The 16468-nt window shown below is 39.5% G+C and overlaps 2 protein-coding genes across 4 annotated transcripts in view; one reads left to right on the top strand and one right to left on the bottom strand.

The window, feature by feature from the left end:
- Window positions 1-45: 45 nt before the first annotated feature.
- On the top strand, window positions 46-4043 carry SPC25 (SPC25 component of NDC80 kinetochore complex). Of its 3 annotated transcripts, none has more exons than XM_037398884.1 (7): window positions 46-125; window positions 936-1093; window positions 1179-1244; window positions 2005-2151; window positions 2297-2401; window positions 2704-2802; window positions 3784-4043. In XM_037398884.1, the coding sequence occupies exons 2-7, from the start codon at window positions 940-942 to the stop codon at window positions 3915-3917; spliced, it is 705 nt and encodes a 234-aa protein (XP_037254781.1). In that variant the 5' UTR covers window positions 46-125; window positions 936-939; the 3' UTR covers window positions 3918-4043. The 3 variants fall into 3 exon arrangements, with proteins under 3 accessions (XP_037254781.1, XP_037254782.1, XP_037254780.1); XM_037398885.1 differs by having other exon boundaries at window positions 76-178; XM_037398883.1 differs by having other exon boundaries at window positions 83-241.
- Window positions 4044-11909: 7866 nt separating this feature from the next.
- CERS6 (ceramide synthase 6) overlaps window positions 11910-16468 on the bottom strand; it is a 124610-nt gene continuing 120051 nt past the window's right edge. Inside the window, exons 9-11 of the mRNA XM_037398748.1 lie at window positions 15636-15792; window positions 14597-14620; window positions 11910-13534 (exon numbers count right to left, since the gene is read on the bottom strand). Coding sequence (XP_037254645.1) covers window positions 13373-13534; window positions 14597-14620; window positions 15636-15792 — 343 coding nt within the window. The 3' untranslated portion in view covers window positions 11910-13372. The remainder of the gene's footprint in view (window positions 13535-14596; window positions 14621-15635; window positions 15793-16468) is intronic.

Here is a 16468-nt window from a genome sequence, read left to right as displayed (position 1 = left end):
TAGTCGTGGCGGGAAGGATGGCTGAGCCTATCAGCGGTGCGCTTGTTGCGAGGCGGCCGAGAGGCGGCGCCCAGTTAGAAAGCAGCCGTTGGGGACGCGGGAAGACGCCGGCCGTTTGAAAGCTGGTGGGTGCGGGCGGGCTCGGTGGCGTGTCTCTCGCTCCGTCCCGCTCCCCTGGGTGAGCCTTGACTCGGCGGGGCGCCTTTTGCCCCGTCCCGCTCCCCTAGGCAGGAGTCGGCAGGTACCGTGGAGCGCCGCTTGTTTGCGGGGCCGCGGCGGCCGCCGTTAGTGCCTGGTCGGATGGAGGGGAGGGTGCCCCCCTGAGGAGAGGCCCCGCTCGGTGCGGGCCCCGCGGAGGGCAGCGGTGCGGTGGGCGGCAGCGGTGCGGTGGGCGGCAGCGGTGCGGTGGGCGGCAGCGGTGCGGTGGGCGGCAGCGGTGCGGTGGGCGGCAGCGGTGCGGTGGGCGGCAGCGGTGCGGTGGGCGGCAGCGGTGCGGTGGGCGGCAGCGGTGCGGTGGGCGGCAGCGGTGCGGTGGGCGGCAGCGGTGCGGTGGGCGGCAGCGGTGCGGTGGGCGGCAGCGGTGCGGTGGGCGGCAGCGGTGCGGTGGGCGGCAGCGGTGCGGTGGGCGGCCGGGGGCTGCCGGGATCCTGGCACCGGCTGTCGGTACCGTGGCGGCCCCGAGCACGGCGCAGCGCCGCGCCTCCCCCTGACGCTGTGGGTAACCCCTTGCTGGTGGAATAGCCAGAGAAACGTGGCTGCGCCGTTACTGCTTATTGTGGTAACGGCAGCAACAAAAGCGGCTCTGGGAAGAGGCCTTAACAGTGCGAGGGGGTAGAAAGGGCCCCGAAGGTTTTTCCTGTAATTGCGGGTTACAACCGCTACGACTGTCTTGCGTGTCTTGACGCTACGTTTATTCACTTACGTGTTTGTTGTAGCACTATGGCGAATATAAAGACAGAAGATGAAATAATCCTCTTCGAAAGAGAAATGAAGGAGTTTTGGACCAAATTAAAAAGTATTTATGACACTGAACTGATCAGTGAGACTTTAGCACTAAGAGATTCATGCAAGGAGTCCATAAAAATGCTTTCAGGTAAAAAGACTTATGTTCCTGCTACCTCTACTTTTTCCAAGTTATCCTCAAACTTTTTCAGATAACAAATAATTTTCCATTACAGAGAAATGGTCTAAGAAGCTGAAAGAAGGAGATCTGATGATTGATAAAATTCACGAGTATAGCAAAGGTACAGTATAGTTTTTAATTATTGTCTAGCATTTCTAAAAATTAACTTAATACAGCTGAATAATATGTTTATCTTCCCATTTTAAAAGGTAAGTAACATCATCAGAATGAAGTTAGAATGAATTCAAACATATTTGGTTGGTTACAGGATGTAAACTGCAACTCAAAAGCAGTTGGAAAACTTCATTGATGATGCGAAAAGATAAAGGTCTAGTAAAAGTGTTCAGTATAGTGGTTTTGGTGCTTAAGTATTTAAAACAAAGTACCAGAACTTGCTGACTGCAATAAAACTTAAATTAAGATTGCTTAGTAAAGTTAAATACTAGGTTATTTACGCCTCTTTCTGTATTAGTAATAATTATAGTCAGTCTATCAGTCTAGGATTAACTTCTCTGAATTCTGTAGTTAAAATTCAGAATATCAGGTAAAAAAACTGCAGCTCTAATATCAATCAAGAGTTTCCGTTTCTTGCTTCATGTCAAATTATTTGTCCATTATTTATATAGTGCTAGCACCAGAAACAATTTGCATCTGGTTGAAGTAGGGGGGCGGGGGGGGGAAGAAAAGCTTTTTTGAATAACTTTCACTTTAAGTGTTTACTTAATGCTGTTAGTCTAGTTATGCTGACTTCTCTCTTCAGCTGATATAACATGTGTTTCACTAGTATTATTCAAGTAAGTCATCTCAACCAAATAGATTAATCATGTCCCTATTTAGTGTTTATCAACTGTATATGTTCATATTTTCTTGCCTGCTTTCAGAGATCCTCCAGCAGAGCCAGCACGTGTCAGAAAATCAAGAGCGTTTGACAGAAATAAAATCTAACCTAAATCAAGAAGAAGAGCAAAGGAAGGACTTGACTGACAGCATTCAGGAGCTTAAAGAAGAGTTGCTGAAGAAAAAGGAAAGTAAGCAAGTAAATGACAAGTAAATTTTCTTAATTACAGGAGGAATTGTTTTCTACACTTGCTTTTGATGGGCTTTTCTACTGTTCTGAATATTTGTAATGTGCTTGTTTTACTTTGATATTTACGGCGGCTTTTAAAATTCTAGTAATATCTTCTAAAAACAAAGCCACTAAGGAGAGAGTGGAACGACTATGCAAGTTCAAAGCATTGTTTGAAGAGCGGCTTGGATTGGAGATACGCAGAATTCACAGTAAGTTTCTGTAGTTTTCATGTGCAGTAATACAAAGTGGTTAACATTGGATTGTGCAGTGAAGAACATACTAGCTTACACAACTGCAGGATTATCTTAGCTAAGGTATTACCAGTGTCTCCCAAATAGCAAAATATGGTATGTTAAAATGCATCTGTCTTTCAAAAGAGACTAGGGTTGCCTAATTTGTAAGTGTTCTAAGAATATTAATTGAAATGGCCTTTTAGTGTGATTTTAGTCATCATTGTGATTCTCCAGTAGAGGTTACTGGTGTTAATTAATTCTGTTTGTGTATGTTTTAGATGAACAATTACAGTTTATATTCAGACACATTGACCACAACGATCCTGACAAGCCATATGTATTTACACTTTCCATAAATGAACAAGGAGATTATGAAGGTATGGGAATTTTGAATCCTTAAGCAAAGGGACAGAATCTAATGCCCCTATTTGAAAGAAAGGGGAAAGAAGTAAAGTGTGGTTTGGTTTTAACCTTTATCTTCCAATTTCTGAATGAAGAATTTTGCAGTGGTAATTTTTTTTTTTAAATGAGGTTTTTCTTGTTAATTTATATGAAGATAAAACTGCGTATCATCAGTCCCCTCTGTCTGTGGAGTTGCTGTTTACTTTGTATTGAACAAAGCAGGAGAGAATATAGAAATAGGTACTTCAGTTTGTGGTTTGCTGCTGCTTCTGTTTTTGCTGGAGTGGGTGTTTCTGCTGACAGGCATATTCCAACCTGTTTGAGAAGCCTAGAGGGTAGAAGTTATGTGACATGAGGAAGATTAAAACTTGAAATCCAGCATTCCCATTCTGTAAGGGTACAGCTTTTCGTATCTGAAAGCTGTTTTTGCAGTACAGATCTTCAGTTACGAAGAACAGCAGTGGTGATTTGAGTACTGTGCTGAGTAGCTTCTAGACAGATGCTGCTGTTGCTCTGCCTTTAGGTATGGACTGAATAGATTTCTGGTTTTATTAATTCAGATCTAAACTGTACTGAAGTTAAAAGTTTATCACATGCTGGACACTACATCAGTTTTCAATCTGCCTGCCTGCAGAGCAACAGAAATCCTGTCTGCAGAGCAGTAAAAATGTTTAGGAACGTGTTTCAATTTTTGAGCAGGCTGTGGATTACTGAGAATTGCTGAGAATTCAAGCAGGAGCACAGCACTGAGTGGTAGGTCTGGAAATAAAATAAAAATAATAAAATTATGTGTTCTTTGAGGCTTTTGCTTTGCTGGAATAAAATTATTTAATAGGCTACTCAAAATACTTAAGGAAGCTGAAACGTACAAAGATAACCTACATTAGTATTTCATAAGCATGGAAAAAACCTAATGAATTTTTTTATAATAATATTTTGGAAACTTGTCTTTTTAGTGACTTCCTGTTTTCCTCCTCTGGACTGTATAGAAGAGTTCCAGCTCAAAGTCAGAGAAACTAACAATTTTTCTGCATTTGTTGCAAACATCAGAAAAGCTTTCACTGCTTTATCTTGTAAACAGTCTGTATAAAACCAGCTTATACCTCTCTTCCTAGTGTCAAGCACACTTTTTTTTTTCTTTCCTTGCTGTATTGTGAAAGTATGCATTTATCCATGTTTTACTTTAATTTCTAAATAAAGAAAAATGAAAACAGTATTTTAGTCCACTGTCATCTAAAGACATTTTGAATCATTCTTCAAACAACAGTAAAATCAACTACTTAACTGAATGTCTGCAGACATGCAAATTTTGATCTAGTAGCAATGGATTAATGTAATGATCTCTATTTAGCTATTCATCACAGGAGAAAACAACTGAAACATGCCCTCAGTAAGAAAGACAAATGCTCAGACTTACCATCATTTTCTTTTCTTGTTCATCTCAGGCATGAGTGTATGTTTTACTGCTTCTAACAAAATTACTTTGCCAAGATTGCTATGCACAGAACATAAAAACACACGACAACTGCATTGGAATTCACATTTCTAGGAATTACTTGCTAGAAAAGATGATGTGCCTGGTTGTAAATGTTCTATGGATATGCCTAAAGCAAGAAGTAAAGTTTGAAATGTTTATGGTGTGTAATTTAAACCTTTACAACTAATTTTGGAGTTTGAATAATAAACTTGCTTAATATTTGCGAAGGCAGATCAGGTGCAAATCTTACTTCCTCTAAAACAGCCAGACATTCCAAAAGCAGGTAAAAGCTAGGAAAGGGTACACAACAGATTTGTTTCTTTGATTATTCTAAAATATGAAGTTAAGCTGGCTTCTGATATCCCTAAAACAGCCTTTATCCTAGCTAAAGATCTGTCTTCAAATCTTAAAAATGTGCCTGTATCAAATGCACTTAGTGCTTATAGCATCTTGCACCTGTTACGTGGCAATTAGGAATTTTCTGTTTGTTATGAAGTGGCACAGTACAGCAATATCCAATTTTAAGGACAACGAGGATAATACTATGTACTGACGCAACAGATATAATTATTGGGACCCTAGTGTAATAGCATACAAATACCAACTGAAATGTCTCAAAGAGCATGTGGGAAAGCTCTTGAGCTCAAAAGCATTGTGCAGCTTTTTGGACACCATCAGCCAGAGCCCTGCAGCTGCTGGTAGTGCTCCATCTATTAGCAGGATCAGGTTTATCTTAAGGCAGATGTGGATTTCAGTGAAGGTTACTAAGGGCTTTTCTTTTTCCATAAATCAGTTTACCCAGCCCTTAGCTTTCCCTTTCAAACTGCTGACCTGTACTTAGCTACCAAAAGTCAAGCCTGAAATGCATGGGCTGTCAGCTACTGCTGACCATACAGAACCTTATCAAATTTATCTTGTAATATAATGTAAAAATCTGGAAAAGTGTTGAATTTCTTGGATATTGGAAATATGCCATGAATTTAAGGACTGCTGGGAAGACAAAACAATATTAACCATGAGTAACATATGTATTAAGTGCATTTAATCACAACTGTTGTTTGTATGCTAGCTGGAGGTCGATTTTGAAAAGGAAATTAATTACTGTAAAAGTCCTCCTGCTTAACAACAGTTTTAATACACACCTACTCAACCAAGAGAGGAAGTATTTAAGCTGAGTTTGTTGACATTTTTCATAAACCCTCTTGTATGTTGCTAGACATACTATGAAAAGCAAACAAGTATTTGCTACACTTGTGAAAATTAAGACATGGAAGTGGTGCTGTGCTTCTGTCATATTCCAATTCTGTTATATTACTGTCTTCTCTAATGCTTCAATAAACTGTGAATTTAATAAGTACCTTGAAATTGTCTAAATTAGTCCTGTCATTGTAATAGTCTAAAATCACTGTGAACTCATTTGTGAGTGGTTTCAACTTTTTAAAAGCCCTGCCGAACCTGATATAACAAATATATGCACAGATAAATCACTTGGTCCCACAGGCAGATTACAGCACATTTTTAACTGTATGAATAAAGTATACTAAACAATTATGGTAATACGCTTACCTTTTTGAAAGCAATGGATGCAATCCAATTACACCAGGCTGTACTGCTGGAATAGGATTGTAGCCTGAAGGGCTGGGGGGAACGGCTCTGACTGCCAGACAGTGAGACTCCATTCTTTCTGTCATTATCCTAATCACTCTAAAGGTTGTACACAAAGAACCCTTTTAGAATCTTGAGCTTATAAACAAGATTTTTCAGCAGAAGCAGAGGTAATGGAAGCCTGATTTCCCACAGATCTGTGGTTTTGTCCTTGAACGGTGCCATTCTCTTCACAGCGATATCCTAGCTCTTCCTTACCCCACGCCTGAGCTGTGCTAGTTCAGCCTCTTTGGCTGCTACTAAAGCTGCAGGACACCAGTTGCACTCTGCTTGCCCTTCCTCCGGTACAGAGCGTGGATCTGTGGCTCTCTCCTTTACCTGGCTGCTGCTTTTTAGTACCCTGTAAGAATAGCTTCTCCTTTTCAAATTTGGCTATCAAATTGAAAAGCTTCTCCTTTTCAAATTTGGCTATCAAATTGAAAAGCTTCTCCTTTTCAGATTTGGCCTAATGGAGCAACAGGTTTAAAAGTTGTTAGGGAAACTGACAGACTATGCTAAAAATTGTGTTAGTCATGCAAGTGCGTGGTTGTTTTTCATATGAACTTATATGTATTTTTAAGTGCCTATGCACTGAAATGATCAATTGAAAGAAGATACAATCAATGTTAATTATTTCCTTCCTCTTCAGTCACAGCATTTTGAACAATGCTAATTGCTATTGACTCACCAGTTTTATGACTGATGGATAACTTCCTATATGGAAACATGCCCTTTGACTGACTTCACAGAACCACAGAATGGTTGGGGTTGGAAGGGACCGGGTAGGTAGCGTAAAATCTGTCAAGGTGTGGAACAGGGCATAAAAACAGACCAAAAAACCAGCATAAATTAGGGAAACAGTAACCCTCCACCCACAGCAGCAGAGCTGGGACTAACGGCGTGGAGCAGGAATCCCTCCACACAACCTCCCAGCCTCTGTCCATCACAGCATGATGAGATGCTGACTCATGCAGCAATTTGCCCATCTGACACAGTTACACATTTGGATTTCTTCCACTCACCTGTACCACAGGAGACTGTGACACTGCCTTTTAGCTCTTCTAAAACTGCACAGACCTCCCATCTTCTTCTGAGAACCACTGTGTTTCTTGTACAGAGGGACCTTTGCAGACTTAAAGGCAAGTACATCAAAGAATTCTTGCTCTTTTTCACATTATCCTGAGCCATTTTCTGTACACAGTGGCTCTTCCTTGCGCTATCTAAGTTGAGGGGTATATGTGGAATAGGAAGCAAAAGACATTAGAGATACAACTGGGCAATTTTTCACATAATTAAATTTCTTCAATAAATAAGAATTTAAATGCCATATTAAAAGCACTACAAGAATCTCTCTATATATTATCATGGAAGCATATTAACAACTACAGTAATTAGTTCTTCAAACACAGTGCAGATCCCCAGGTTTACTTCTCTTCTGGAGTCAAAACTTCAGCTGATGTGTGAAGATTCCTACATAATTTTTATTTGTCTTATGAGAAACGTTGCCTCAATTTTCTGCTGAAGTTGTAAGAATCTTTTCATGCATCCCATTTCTAAGTACTTCCTTTTCACCTTTAAATGCTGCACCAGAGCTTGCCTGACAATGGTATTTTGTAGACTTTACTTTGGTGAGCATATGAAATCAATTCCGGCTTAGCACATTGCTACACACAGATGGCTCCTTGTTTTTTTTAAAAATGCAACACCCTTTACCCCTCTTCTTTTTATCAGTAATGAAAAAACATGGAATCCTCTCATAAATAAGCAAGCAGATTCGGTCTGCTTTAATGTTAGAGGTCTGGAAGATGCAGCTTTCTTTGCAAAATCAAGAGCTGCAGCTTTTTCTCAGAAGAATCACTGTACAAGAGTGGGCCTGCTCTCTCACCTCCAGAAGTGGTTAGTAGGTGGTGCTCTGCTGACTGACAGTTTAGCCCAAAACATCTGGTCAACATCTACTTTTAAGAAACTCTGACCACCTAGACTGAAAAAAGACAGGTTTTCCAAAGTGGGTCCAGCTGGACATATGACATGACTAACATGCAAAATTTTACTTTTGAAATTCTAGCAAAATGTCTTTTCTTCATAATAAAAATATTTTTATTTGTATAAAGAGAAGTTGTCCTTCTAACACGTGCTGTTACAGTTTCATGCAAGAAATAACATGAAATACAGTGACAAACTCAGCAAAGACATACTTGGATCCGCTCTAAGCGTGCTGGAGTCTGCAGTGTGGATAATCTTTGAGCTAAAACAAAGGAAAACATTTGCATTTCATAGAAAAGAAATCCAACACTACATTCCTAATACTTATGTTTATTATGAAAGTGTCTCTAAATTAAAATAGTCCACAATACTGATTGGTTCCAGAGATTTTTTGAGGAACAATTATTTTCCATATTAAAAAAACCCCAAACCAACCAAGTTAAACACAAAATAACTCCCAAAGTTCTACATAACAGTTAAACATGAAAGAACTTCTAGCTAGCACATCACTGTATCTGGGACAGTGGAGGTCCTACACATCACTGCATTTCTGAAAGAGTTGCTCAAGCACAGGATTGTCATGAAAACACAGGTAAAATAGTGTCATCTGCCTCACCCTGACTTGCAACAGGCAGTCAACATGCACAGTGCAGTACGAGAGCTCGTGTATAAAAGTTAAACCCCGGGACTGCAAGAAGCTGAGTGAAGCTCAACAGAAGCGAGAAAATGGGTTTTGTTGTACAGATCTTTTAGGTCGTGTAACAGTAATTTTTGTCTTTTGTTTGATGTGTGATCACTGACACGGCTCCAAAACATCATTTCATAGTATTTCCTCCATTTTTTAAATTGAAAGCAATTTCAAAGACTGAGAATTCTGTACAGATACACTCAAAACACTGTGTTTTCATTGCAACTACAATCAGAAATCTTTACTATTTAAAGGCTATACACATATGCCACTTTTCCAAACTTCCACTAGTGCTTTTTCAAAAAAAAAAGAAAAAAAGAATAAGGTTGTCTTACTGAAGTTCCCATTAGTTCCCTGTTCCAAATCAAAACCAGTCAAAACAAGTAATACAAACTGGTTTTGCTTTACGGTTTAAAGGCAACTGTAGTCTGCAGAACACTGAAGTTAGACCTAAATAGGGTCTACATTATAGGAAGGGTAAAAAGTATTTGATAGCTCCTCTCGCACAAATGTCACAAGAAGTAGACAACAGGAGACATAAAAAAATGAGTCATAGCAAAGAGATTAAAAAAATACCAAAGCATCAACTGTAGAAAACCAATGGTAGCCCATATTTCTCTGAGAATACAGAAGGCTGCAGTATATGAGATGAATGAAACAGGCATTAGGCTTCCTACTAGAATACTCTGCATAAAATGCACACCGTGTCTAAATCAACCAGTGCTAATCATCACTGACATTTTCTGGAGGGTAACGGCTTTCACCGTTGTGTCCTGTTCAGAACCAGCAAGTGATTTTCACCTGAAACAGATACAGATTTAAGACAAGAATCACTTCATTGTAAGCAAAGCTTTAGTGCATGTTCTTGGGTCTCAGAAAAAGGATTTGGCATTGGCAATCAGACAGAATGGTCACACGCTGAGACAGGAGCATATGAAAAGCTGTGATACCTGTTCCAATTCTGCTAGAATAAAATAAATAATACATAGAAAAACCTACAAAATAGCCACAAGGAAACAGCATGGGACACTTTGGCATTTTAGAACCAGCACTATTTAACATTGATAGAAGTCCAAAAGACTCCAACTTCCACCCTTGTTGTTTGATCAGATATTTCTACCATTTTCTGCAATGTTTGGTTTTTGTTTTTTATGACACAAACACCCCTCCCCCCATATATTTTTCTTCTGGTACAAAATATGCCAGTATGGGAAACAGTAAAGAAAGGGAGATCGGAATCCTATTTTACTATAATCTGGGCTGGCTAGGGAAAGAAGACAGATTCTTACTATTTACTAACAAACTCTACATATAATTTCCTCATTTTTCTACTTCAACATCTCAACCACTGTCGTACTGTGCTATAAAAGGGGAGCATAGAAGTTGAAGACAAATAGGTTATAGAGTACAAACCCTCATTTCTAAAATGACTAAAATGACAATTCTACAAAAGGTACGAATATACAGAACCTTTCAAGATCTTGCATTACCATGAGGCATGTGAATAATTCCAATCAATTTCCTGGAATATGTGCATTTATCCTCTAAATACTTGATGGCCTCCAAAAGCACCTTGCAAAGCTCTTCAGCAGAGAAGCAAACAAATTCAAATGAAAAAGGAAATAGTTGCATGACATTCTTTCTGCAGAGTGGAAGATGAAGCCAAAGTTTTGACATCCACTGGTTAAAGCAATGAATCAAAACACACCGTCACATATGATCACTAAAACACTTGGCCTTTCCCACTAATGACAGAAAAAATTGTGTGAATTTTTAATTTTCATAAAAAAACTTGTAGCTTGAAAGTGTAGCGATTGTTTAGCAAAGCTTAGTGAAGTTCTCAATGCTTCCTTACTCTTATCCCATTACCCAAATGGGTCATTTAAATATCTCATCTCACCTCTTTTTCAGACGTATCTGTATTAAGTTTATTCTAGGCTGCTAAGAATGGACTCCAAAAGCCGGGTTTGTAGAAAATAAGTAAGTCACTGGGAGTCAGCTGAACCATGGTAACTGTTTACATGCTTCAGTGCATAAGAGATGCAACTGAATTTAAACCTCAAAGGAAGAGTTTCAATCTTAAGTTGCATTATTTAACAGTGGGGATAAACTAAGAGATACGTAGCCAGCAATGGCAAATCACCTCAAGGTTTGTAGCCTTGACTGTACATCAGAATCAACACTACAGAGCACAGCTGAGGAGGACCAACAGGGACTGAAGGTCCCTGCCTCTTGCACAGCGATTGTTACTGGGAACTGTTCTCTGTCCAGGTATCAACAACATTGCAGTATTATTGAACGATGTCTATGTTGTGTATGTTGATAGTTCAGAGTAACATTCTGTACCCATGTAAGACAAAATATTTTGCCAGAATGCCATTTTTGTAACCATCTTTCCAGAAGGGAAATGGTCCGGTGGAGGTAGTAATCAACACCATGAAAGAGGTATGTTTAAACTGCTGTTCTCAATTACCATCTTAGCAGGTCAGATTTCAGAAATTATAGTGTCCATTCAATATATCCCAGGATGCTTTTGTTTTAAAATCTTGGTATCATCTTGACAGTAATTATTAAACAACTGCCACTTCAAATACTGTGAATGGGATACTTTCTATTGCAATCAGTGTATTTTCATGTATAACCTACCCTGCGGATAACTGAAATCAGAGGCACAGGAGACAGATGGGGAAAAACTAGAGGCAGAGAAACTTTTGGGGGAGAACGAGATTTAATTAAGATTCTCTTGCTCCCTCAGATGTACTTATGGACATATAAAATACGCAGCTGCTGAATTACAAGGTTACCTGGCTTTTTCAAAAGATGCTCTGTGGGTAGTAAAACCGACAGCTCTCCTTCCATGATTTACAATTTTTCAGTTTTCTTACCTTTATTGTCTACTAAGTGGAGGAACTATTTTAATTCATGCCATTCTGCCCTTACTTTTAGCACATTTTTTGCTAAGACAAAAGTGTCTTTATGGACAGTAAGGTTTTACAAGTTTTCAAGAGTGGCCAGTAGAATAGGACAAATCTCAGTTTTTCAAAAGAAAGAAGTGGCAACACAACTTTCTTTAATGGAGTCTGTATAAAATAGAGTCTTTAAACATGTCTTACGGCATCAGAAACCATCTATATTTTGCTATTTGCATAGGTGGAAGGAATCAGAAAGTTTTCCTGGCTCAGAGTTCCAGTTGAACACAGCACTTCAATCCCTTTGTATATAGAAGACACACGGTTACATTTTTTTCCTGGTTTGTTCCTTCCTTTTTTTTTTTTTTTTTTTTTTTTTTAAATATACGAGTCTTTGGTCTAAAAGCACATTGGTTCTGTGTGCACATACACAATACTGTTGAACAGTAGGTTGCATAGAGTCTGTTACCCAAGAACCTCACCTACTTTTGGCACTGCTGTCACACAAATCACAGAAGTGTCCTGCAAGAGTTGAATGATCTTTAGCACACTACATCAAGCCTTGATGTAGAGACTGGAAGAAGTGTGTATATAAAGATGTTTATTTTGGGTGTTAATTTGTCTTCTTTGGGACACAGTTTGTAAATCTTGGATGAGAAAGGAGTGCAAAATTATTCTACAGACACCCTTAATTTTATTTGTAGAGGTGATGAAATACTGCTGAGTGTTAAAAGTTTGCTGTGAATTACATTAAGTGAATTTTGCTCAAGTTTTCATGCATTTAAAATAAACTACTTCTATTAATGTATGACATTCTGCCTTCTCTCTCTTCACCCTACCAAGAAAGTGGCAATAATTATAAGAACAATACCTAGACTGAACTGTGTCTGATGAAGCAATGAACTTTCCATCTGCTGTTTTTTCCATTACACCCCTGCTCTCATCCATCTGAACGTGCAAGAACAGTTTCAGGAGTGAGGTCTGGATTCACAATGGTGTACTTGAACAAACACCTTTCAACATGGAATCTCTGCAAAAAGCTAAAATCTGTAGAGAGCAAAAACTGCAGGGCCAAAAAAAAATAAAAAAAGTGAGAATAAGTTTATGCTAACTGTTGACATCAATGCTTTTGGGTATTTGCACCACAAATCAAGTCTACTTCTAATGCAATTAGCCACCAAATTGAATTTTAAATTATGCTAAAATAATATCCCACAATTACCACAATTTTTTCCCTGAATTGCTAATTTACCACATTACCTACTATTTAAAATATCAATTCAGTGTTTCAAAACTTTATGTTGGAGGAACGGCCACTGTGATTTGATAGGCAATTTCAAAATCAGCACTTTAAAACACAAAGATAGCAAAAATATCTGAAGCAGCTCTAGTATCTATAAAGCTATGTTCTATCTTACTGTAAGTAACAAATCAAGCAACTATTACTTATAGCAGATTCAGCAAAAGCAACAGGGATGGACAGAAGAGATCTGAGCATGATGCTCTCCACCACTGAGAATCCCAAGAAATAAAGTTTGAGAATGGATATTCCCTTTTGTCCACAAGTTCCTGAAAGAATACAAAATAAATAAAGTTTCAAAGACAGTACAAGTGAAAATACTGCTCCCATTGTGTCAGTTACATACACATACAGCATGCCTACATATACAGAATGGTGTGTTGTCTTCATTCACAAACAGGAAATATGGCAGTGCGCTATCAGAATGCTTTGATACTCCTAATTTTTTCTGATGCTGAAATATATGAAGAAACTGCATTCACAACTTATAATTTACTTCCAGTAGCAAACAGTTCATTCTGTTCATGTCTCGTGAACTCAAGGATTAATGCTCCTCTGAGCAAGTGCCACCAGTAAGATACCCATTTGTCCCATTGGCACCACTTGTCCCATTCGTGGTGATAGGGCTGTGCAGGGTCTTTGAACGAGGTACTGTTTCTTCCTCATCTGAGCTTGACTCAATGTCACTTCGGTCGTCCTTTGCTACCTGCAGAATTTGAAAAAGAAGCAAGCAGTAGGTGACTGTAAGGAAACAACTGGGATTTTCGGTTCAAGAGAATCAGAGAATTCAAACATTTTTCATTTCATGCTTTGAAGGCAATCTCAGCTCTGGCACACTTCTCTGCCTTTGCCTGCCTGGACTCACTTCAAACACAGATGCCTGTACACACATAGGCCACGTGCAAAGGCAGGGTGAGAACTCTGCACTGGTGCACTGAAGGTAGTATGCTTAAATGAGGGCATAGTGCTTAAGGCAAATGGTTGTGCACGGACTAAAGCAACCAACAATCCAAGCTCCCAAGTTCAACCTAGCCCCAGTTCCTCTGCCCTCCTACTACAACTTTATTTCCTGTCCTTCCTTTAGGGTGCTTATCTTTGACCTGATAAGACAAATTATTCAATCCAACTTCCTCCGCCTGACCTCAATTCATTCTCCAGAGGCCACATGGCTCCAGGGAATGGTGCTACAGGCTGGCAGTAGGACACAGCAGTACTGGCAGAAACATAACCCACTGCACCAGGTAACTCCGGTCTCTGACTTCAGGCAAGTGATGAGAACAGGGCTGGGAAATCATGGGTATAGTCCACTTCAGTCCCTATCACAGGAACCATAAATGTACTTGAGCAGTTCAACTGTCTGTCCCATCATGTCACTGGAAAGCTGTTTCAGAAACAGACTGTCCTTAATTGCTGGATTAGCTAAGCTGCTAATTGCCAGCTGACTTTTGCCTGACAGTTCATGCCCATTTACTGGGTGAATGCTGTTCCTTAGGTTAAGGAGTCTTCCTCCTTTTCAGAGCTCTTTGATTCTTTGTATCTTTGTAACATAACAGCACCCCTGATACTACAGACAAAAGTGGTTTTGAATGGTATTAGGCAATGCATAGGCAAGAAGTAAAAACGGCCTTTAAAGATGGCCTTCATTTAAATGTATAAACACAAACCATGGATAAAAATACCAAGCAGAAACTACTAATTAGCCCCTCCCAGACAAACACTAGTATTGCACAGAATAAATCTTTTGCATAGTACATTTAAAGAAACTTACATGCAAGGGGTTCCACTTCCCAGCCTTCCAGCACAGCACAAGGGAAAGGATAAACAAGCAGAATAAGAGAGAGCATGAAGCACTCTTTGAAGTCACTGGTGTCATTCAGACAGGATTGCTGAGGCTAATAATCACTAAAAGCAGAGGAGACTGAAGTGTAGCTTCCAGGCAAAATACAGTTTGTGAATGCACTGTCCTTCAAACAGACTGAGTGGCAGATTCTGGGCTCCATCCAGAGCAAGTCTGAGCTCTCCAGTACATTCACAGAAAGCAGTTTTCTGCAGAACAATCCCATTCACTTTGGGGGCGGTCACATCTAAATTATCTACTCATGTGCTATACTCTTTAAAGGCAAAATGCCTGTACTTTACATCAGCTGTAAGTGTTAGTTCTGCCATTTAAGTTTAAGTGCCGTATTTGCGCAGCAAGTGTAATGGGGCTAGCATTTCTGTGAATTATATCTTCCTGTCAAATGTAATAATGGCAGCAAGACACTAAATTTTATCCCAAATGGTCTTGCCGTGGGAATCCTAGAAAGAAAGTACATAGCCCCTCGGAAAACCTCATTAATACCAAAACCCAAAAGAGGCTGTGATTTGTAACTTTGCCACCAGCAGAGGCAGCAGAATTTCAATTTATACTATTATTACTACCACTACCAGCTGGGAAATGAACACTTTGCTAACAACTACTATAAAGAAGAAGAGCAGAACTGGCAGCCCCAAGAAAGCAGTTTGCTTACTTTTTTTTAATCTAATTTCCCTAATGGAGTTTGGTTCAGTGTACCAGATGATTAAAAAGAAGTGTGGAAACACATATAAATATAATCACTATAAAGAGTACATTAACTTATCTGACATTTGTTAGAAGCAGTGGAAACAAGTTTCCATGAAAGGAAAGAAAAGTTTACATAAAACAATGTGTGTCTTCAGTAATGTGTTATGGATTAGAAAGAAAAAGTAATCAAAAAGTCAGTGACCCTGTACCAATATGAAAAAAGTTAAAACCCAAAACTTGAAACAGAACCATGCTATCTTACCTTGCCCTTTGAAATAGCTTTGTAGGCTGTCTTTATGATTAGGTAAGACCAAAACCAGTGCAGAAATTGAAGAATCACAAGCAGCACGTTGAAGACCCACAAGGCAGGAAAATTGCCCAGAGCTTCATAAAGTTCAAACAATGTTGTGTTTAATATCCTAGAAGAGAAAGGGATAGAAAAATAATAACATTTTAATTAAGCCACAATCTAAAAGAGGCCCTTTTTAAATCAAGATGACAAGTACTTGATTAGATGGGATCCATATGGATAGTTGGTTCTCAGAGTAATAGTGACTCAGACTGAATCACACAGGTGTCTCCAGAAACAACATCAAAATGTTACTTTCAGCGTTTAACTTCATTTTGCAAATATCACATATAGAAAACAAAGATCCTCAGTGTGCCTTTCTTCTCTTCTTTTAGAAAGCTGGCAGGTGTTGGTTGTCTCACATAACTTCTTCCCTGTTCTTCACACCATGTTCCAAGGCTGTGACAATGAGTTGCTACTTCTGCCATGTGACACAACAAGAACGTGTACCAACAGCTGGGCGATACTCCCTAGGTACTCCCATCTGAAGCCTCTCTCCCAAACCCTCTCTCAAAGCTGATGGGTTTTGGCAGGATTCAGCCTCTAATAGGGTTTTCTAAGAAGGCGAGGGGTGGAGGGGTGGGGGCTTTGGCTGAGTGTCCCAACTTTTATTAGTGGAAACCTCAGCACCAACAGGAATCCAAAGTCAAAATAATCAACCAGTCAAAGGGCTTAACTCTGGGTCTTGAATATCCTGGGTGCCTGCACTAACCACTAAGGTATTGATGGCCACTTTTTGCAGAAAA

The sequence above is a fragment of the Falco rusticolus genome, chromosome 8 (genome assembly GCF_015220075.1).
Source record: "Falco rusticolus isolate bFalRus1 chromosome 8, bFalRus1.pri, whole genome shotgun sequence".
In the NCBI taxonomy this organism is placed as follows: Eukaryota; Metazoa; Chordata; class Aves; order Falconiformes; family Falconidae; genus Falco; species Falco rusticolus.
Note: the sequence above shows the minus strand (reverse complement) of the source record. Positions and strands in the feature narration are given on the sequence as shown.

Excerpts from the sequence above, each read along its gene's own strand:
- SPC25 (XM_037398884.1), top strand. The coding sequence starts at position 940 with ATGGCGAATATAAAGACAGAAGATGAAATAATCCTCTTCGAAAGAGAA. Across the intron at positions 2,152-2,296 it reads GTTGCTGAAGAAAAAGGAAA|TAATATCTTCTAAAAACAAA; the intron begins GTAAGCAAGTAA and ends TTAAAATTCTAG. Across the intron at positions 2,803-3,783 it reads TGAACAAGGAGATTATGAAG|TGACTTCCTGTTTTCCTCCT; the intron begins GTATGGGAATTT and ends TTGTCTTTTTAG.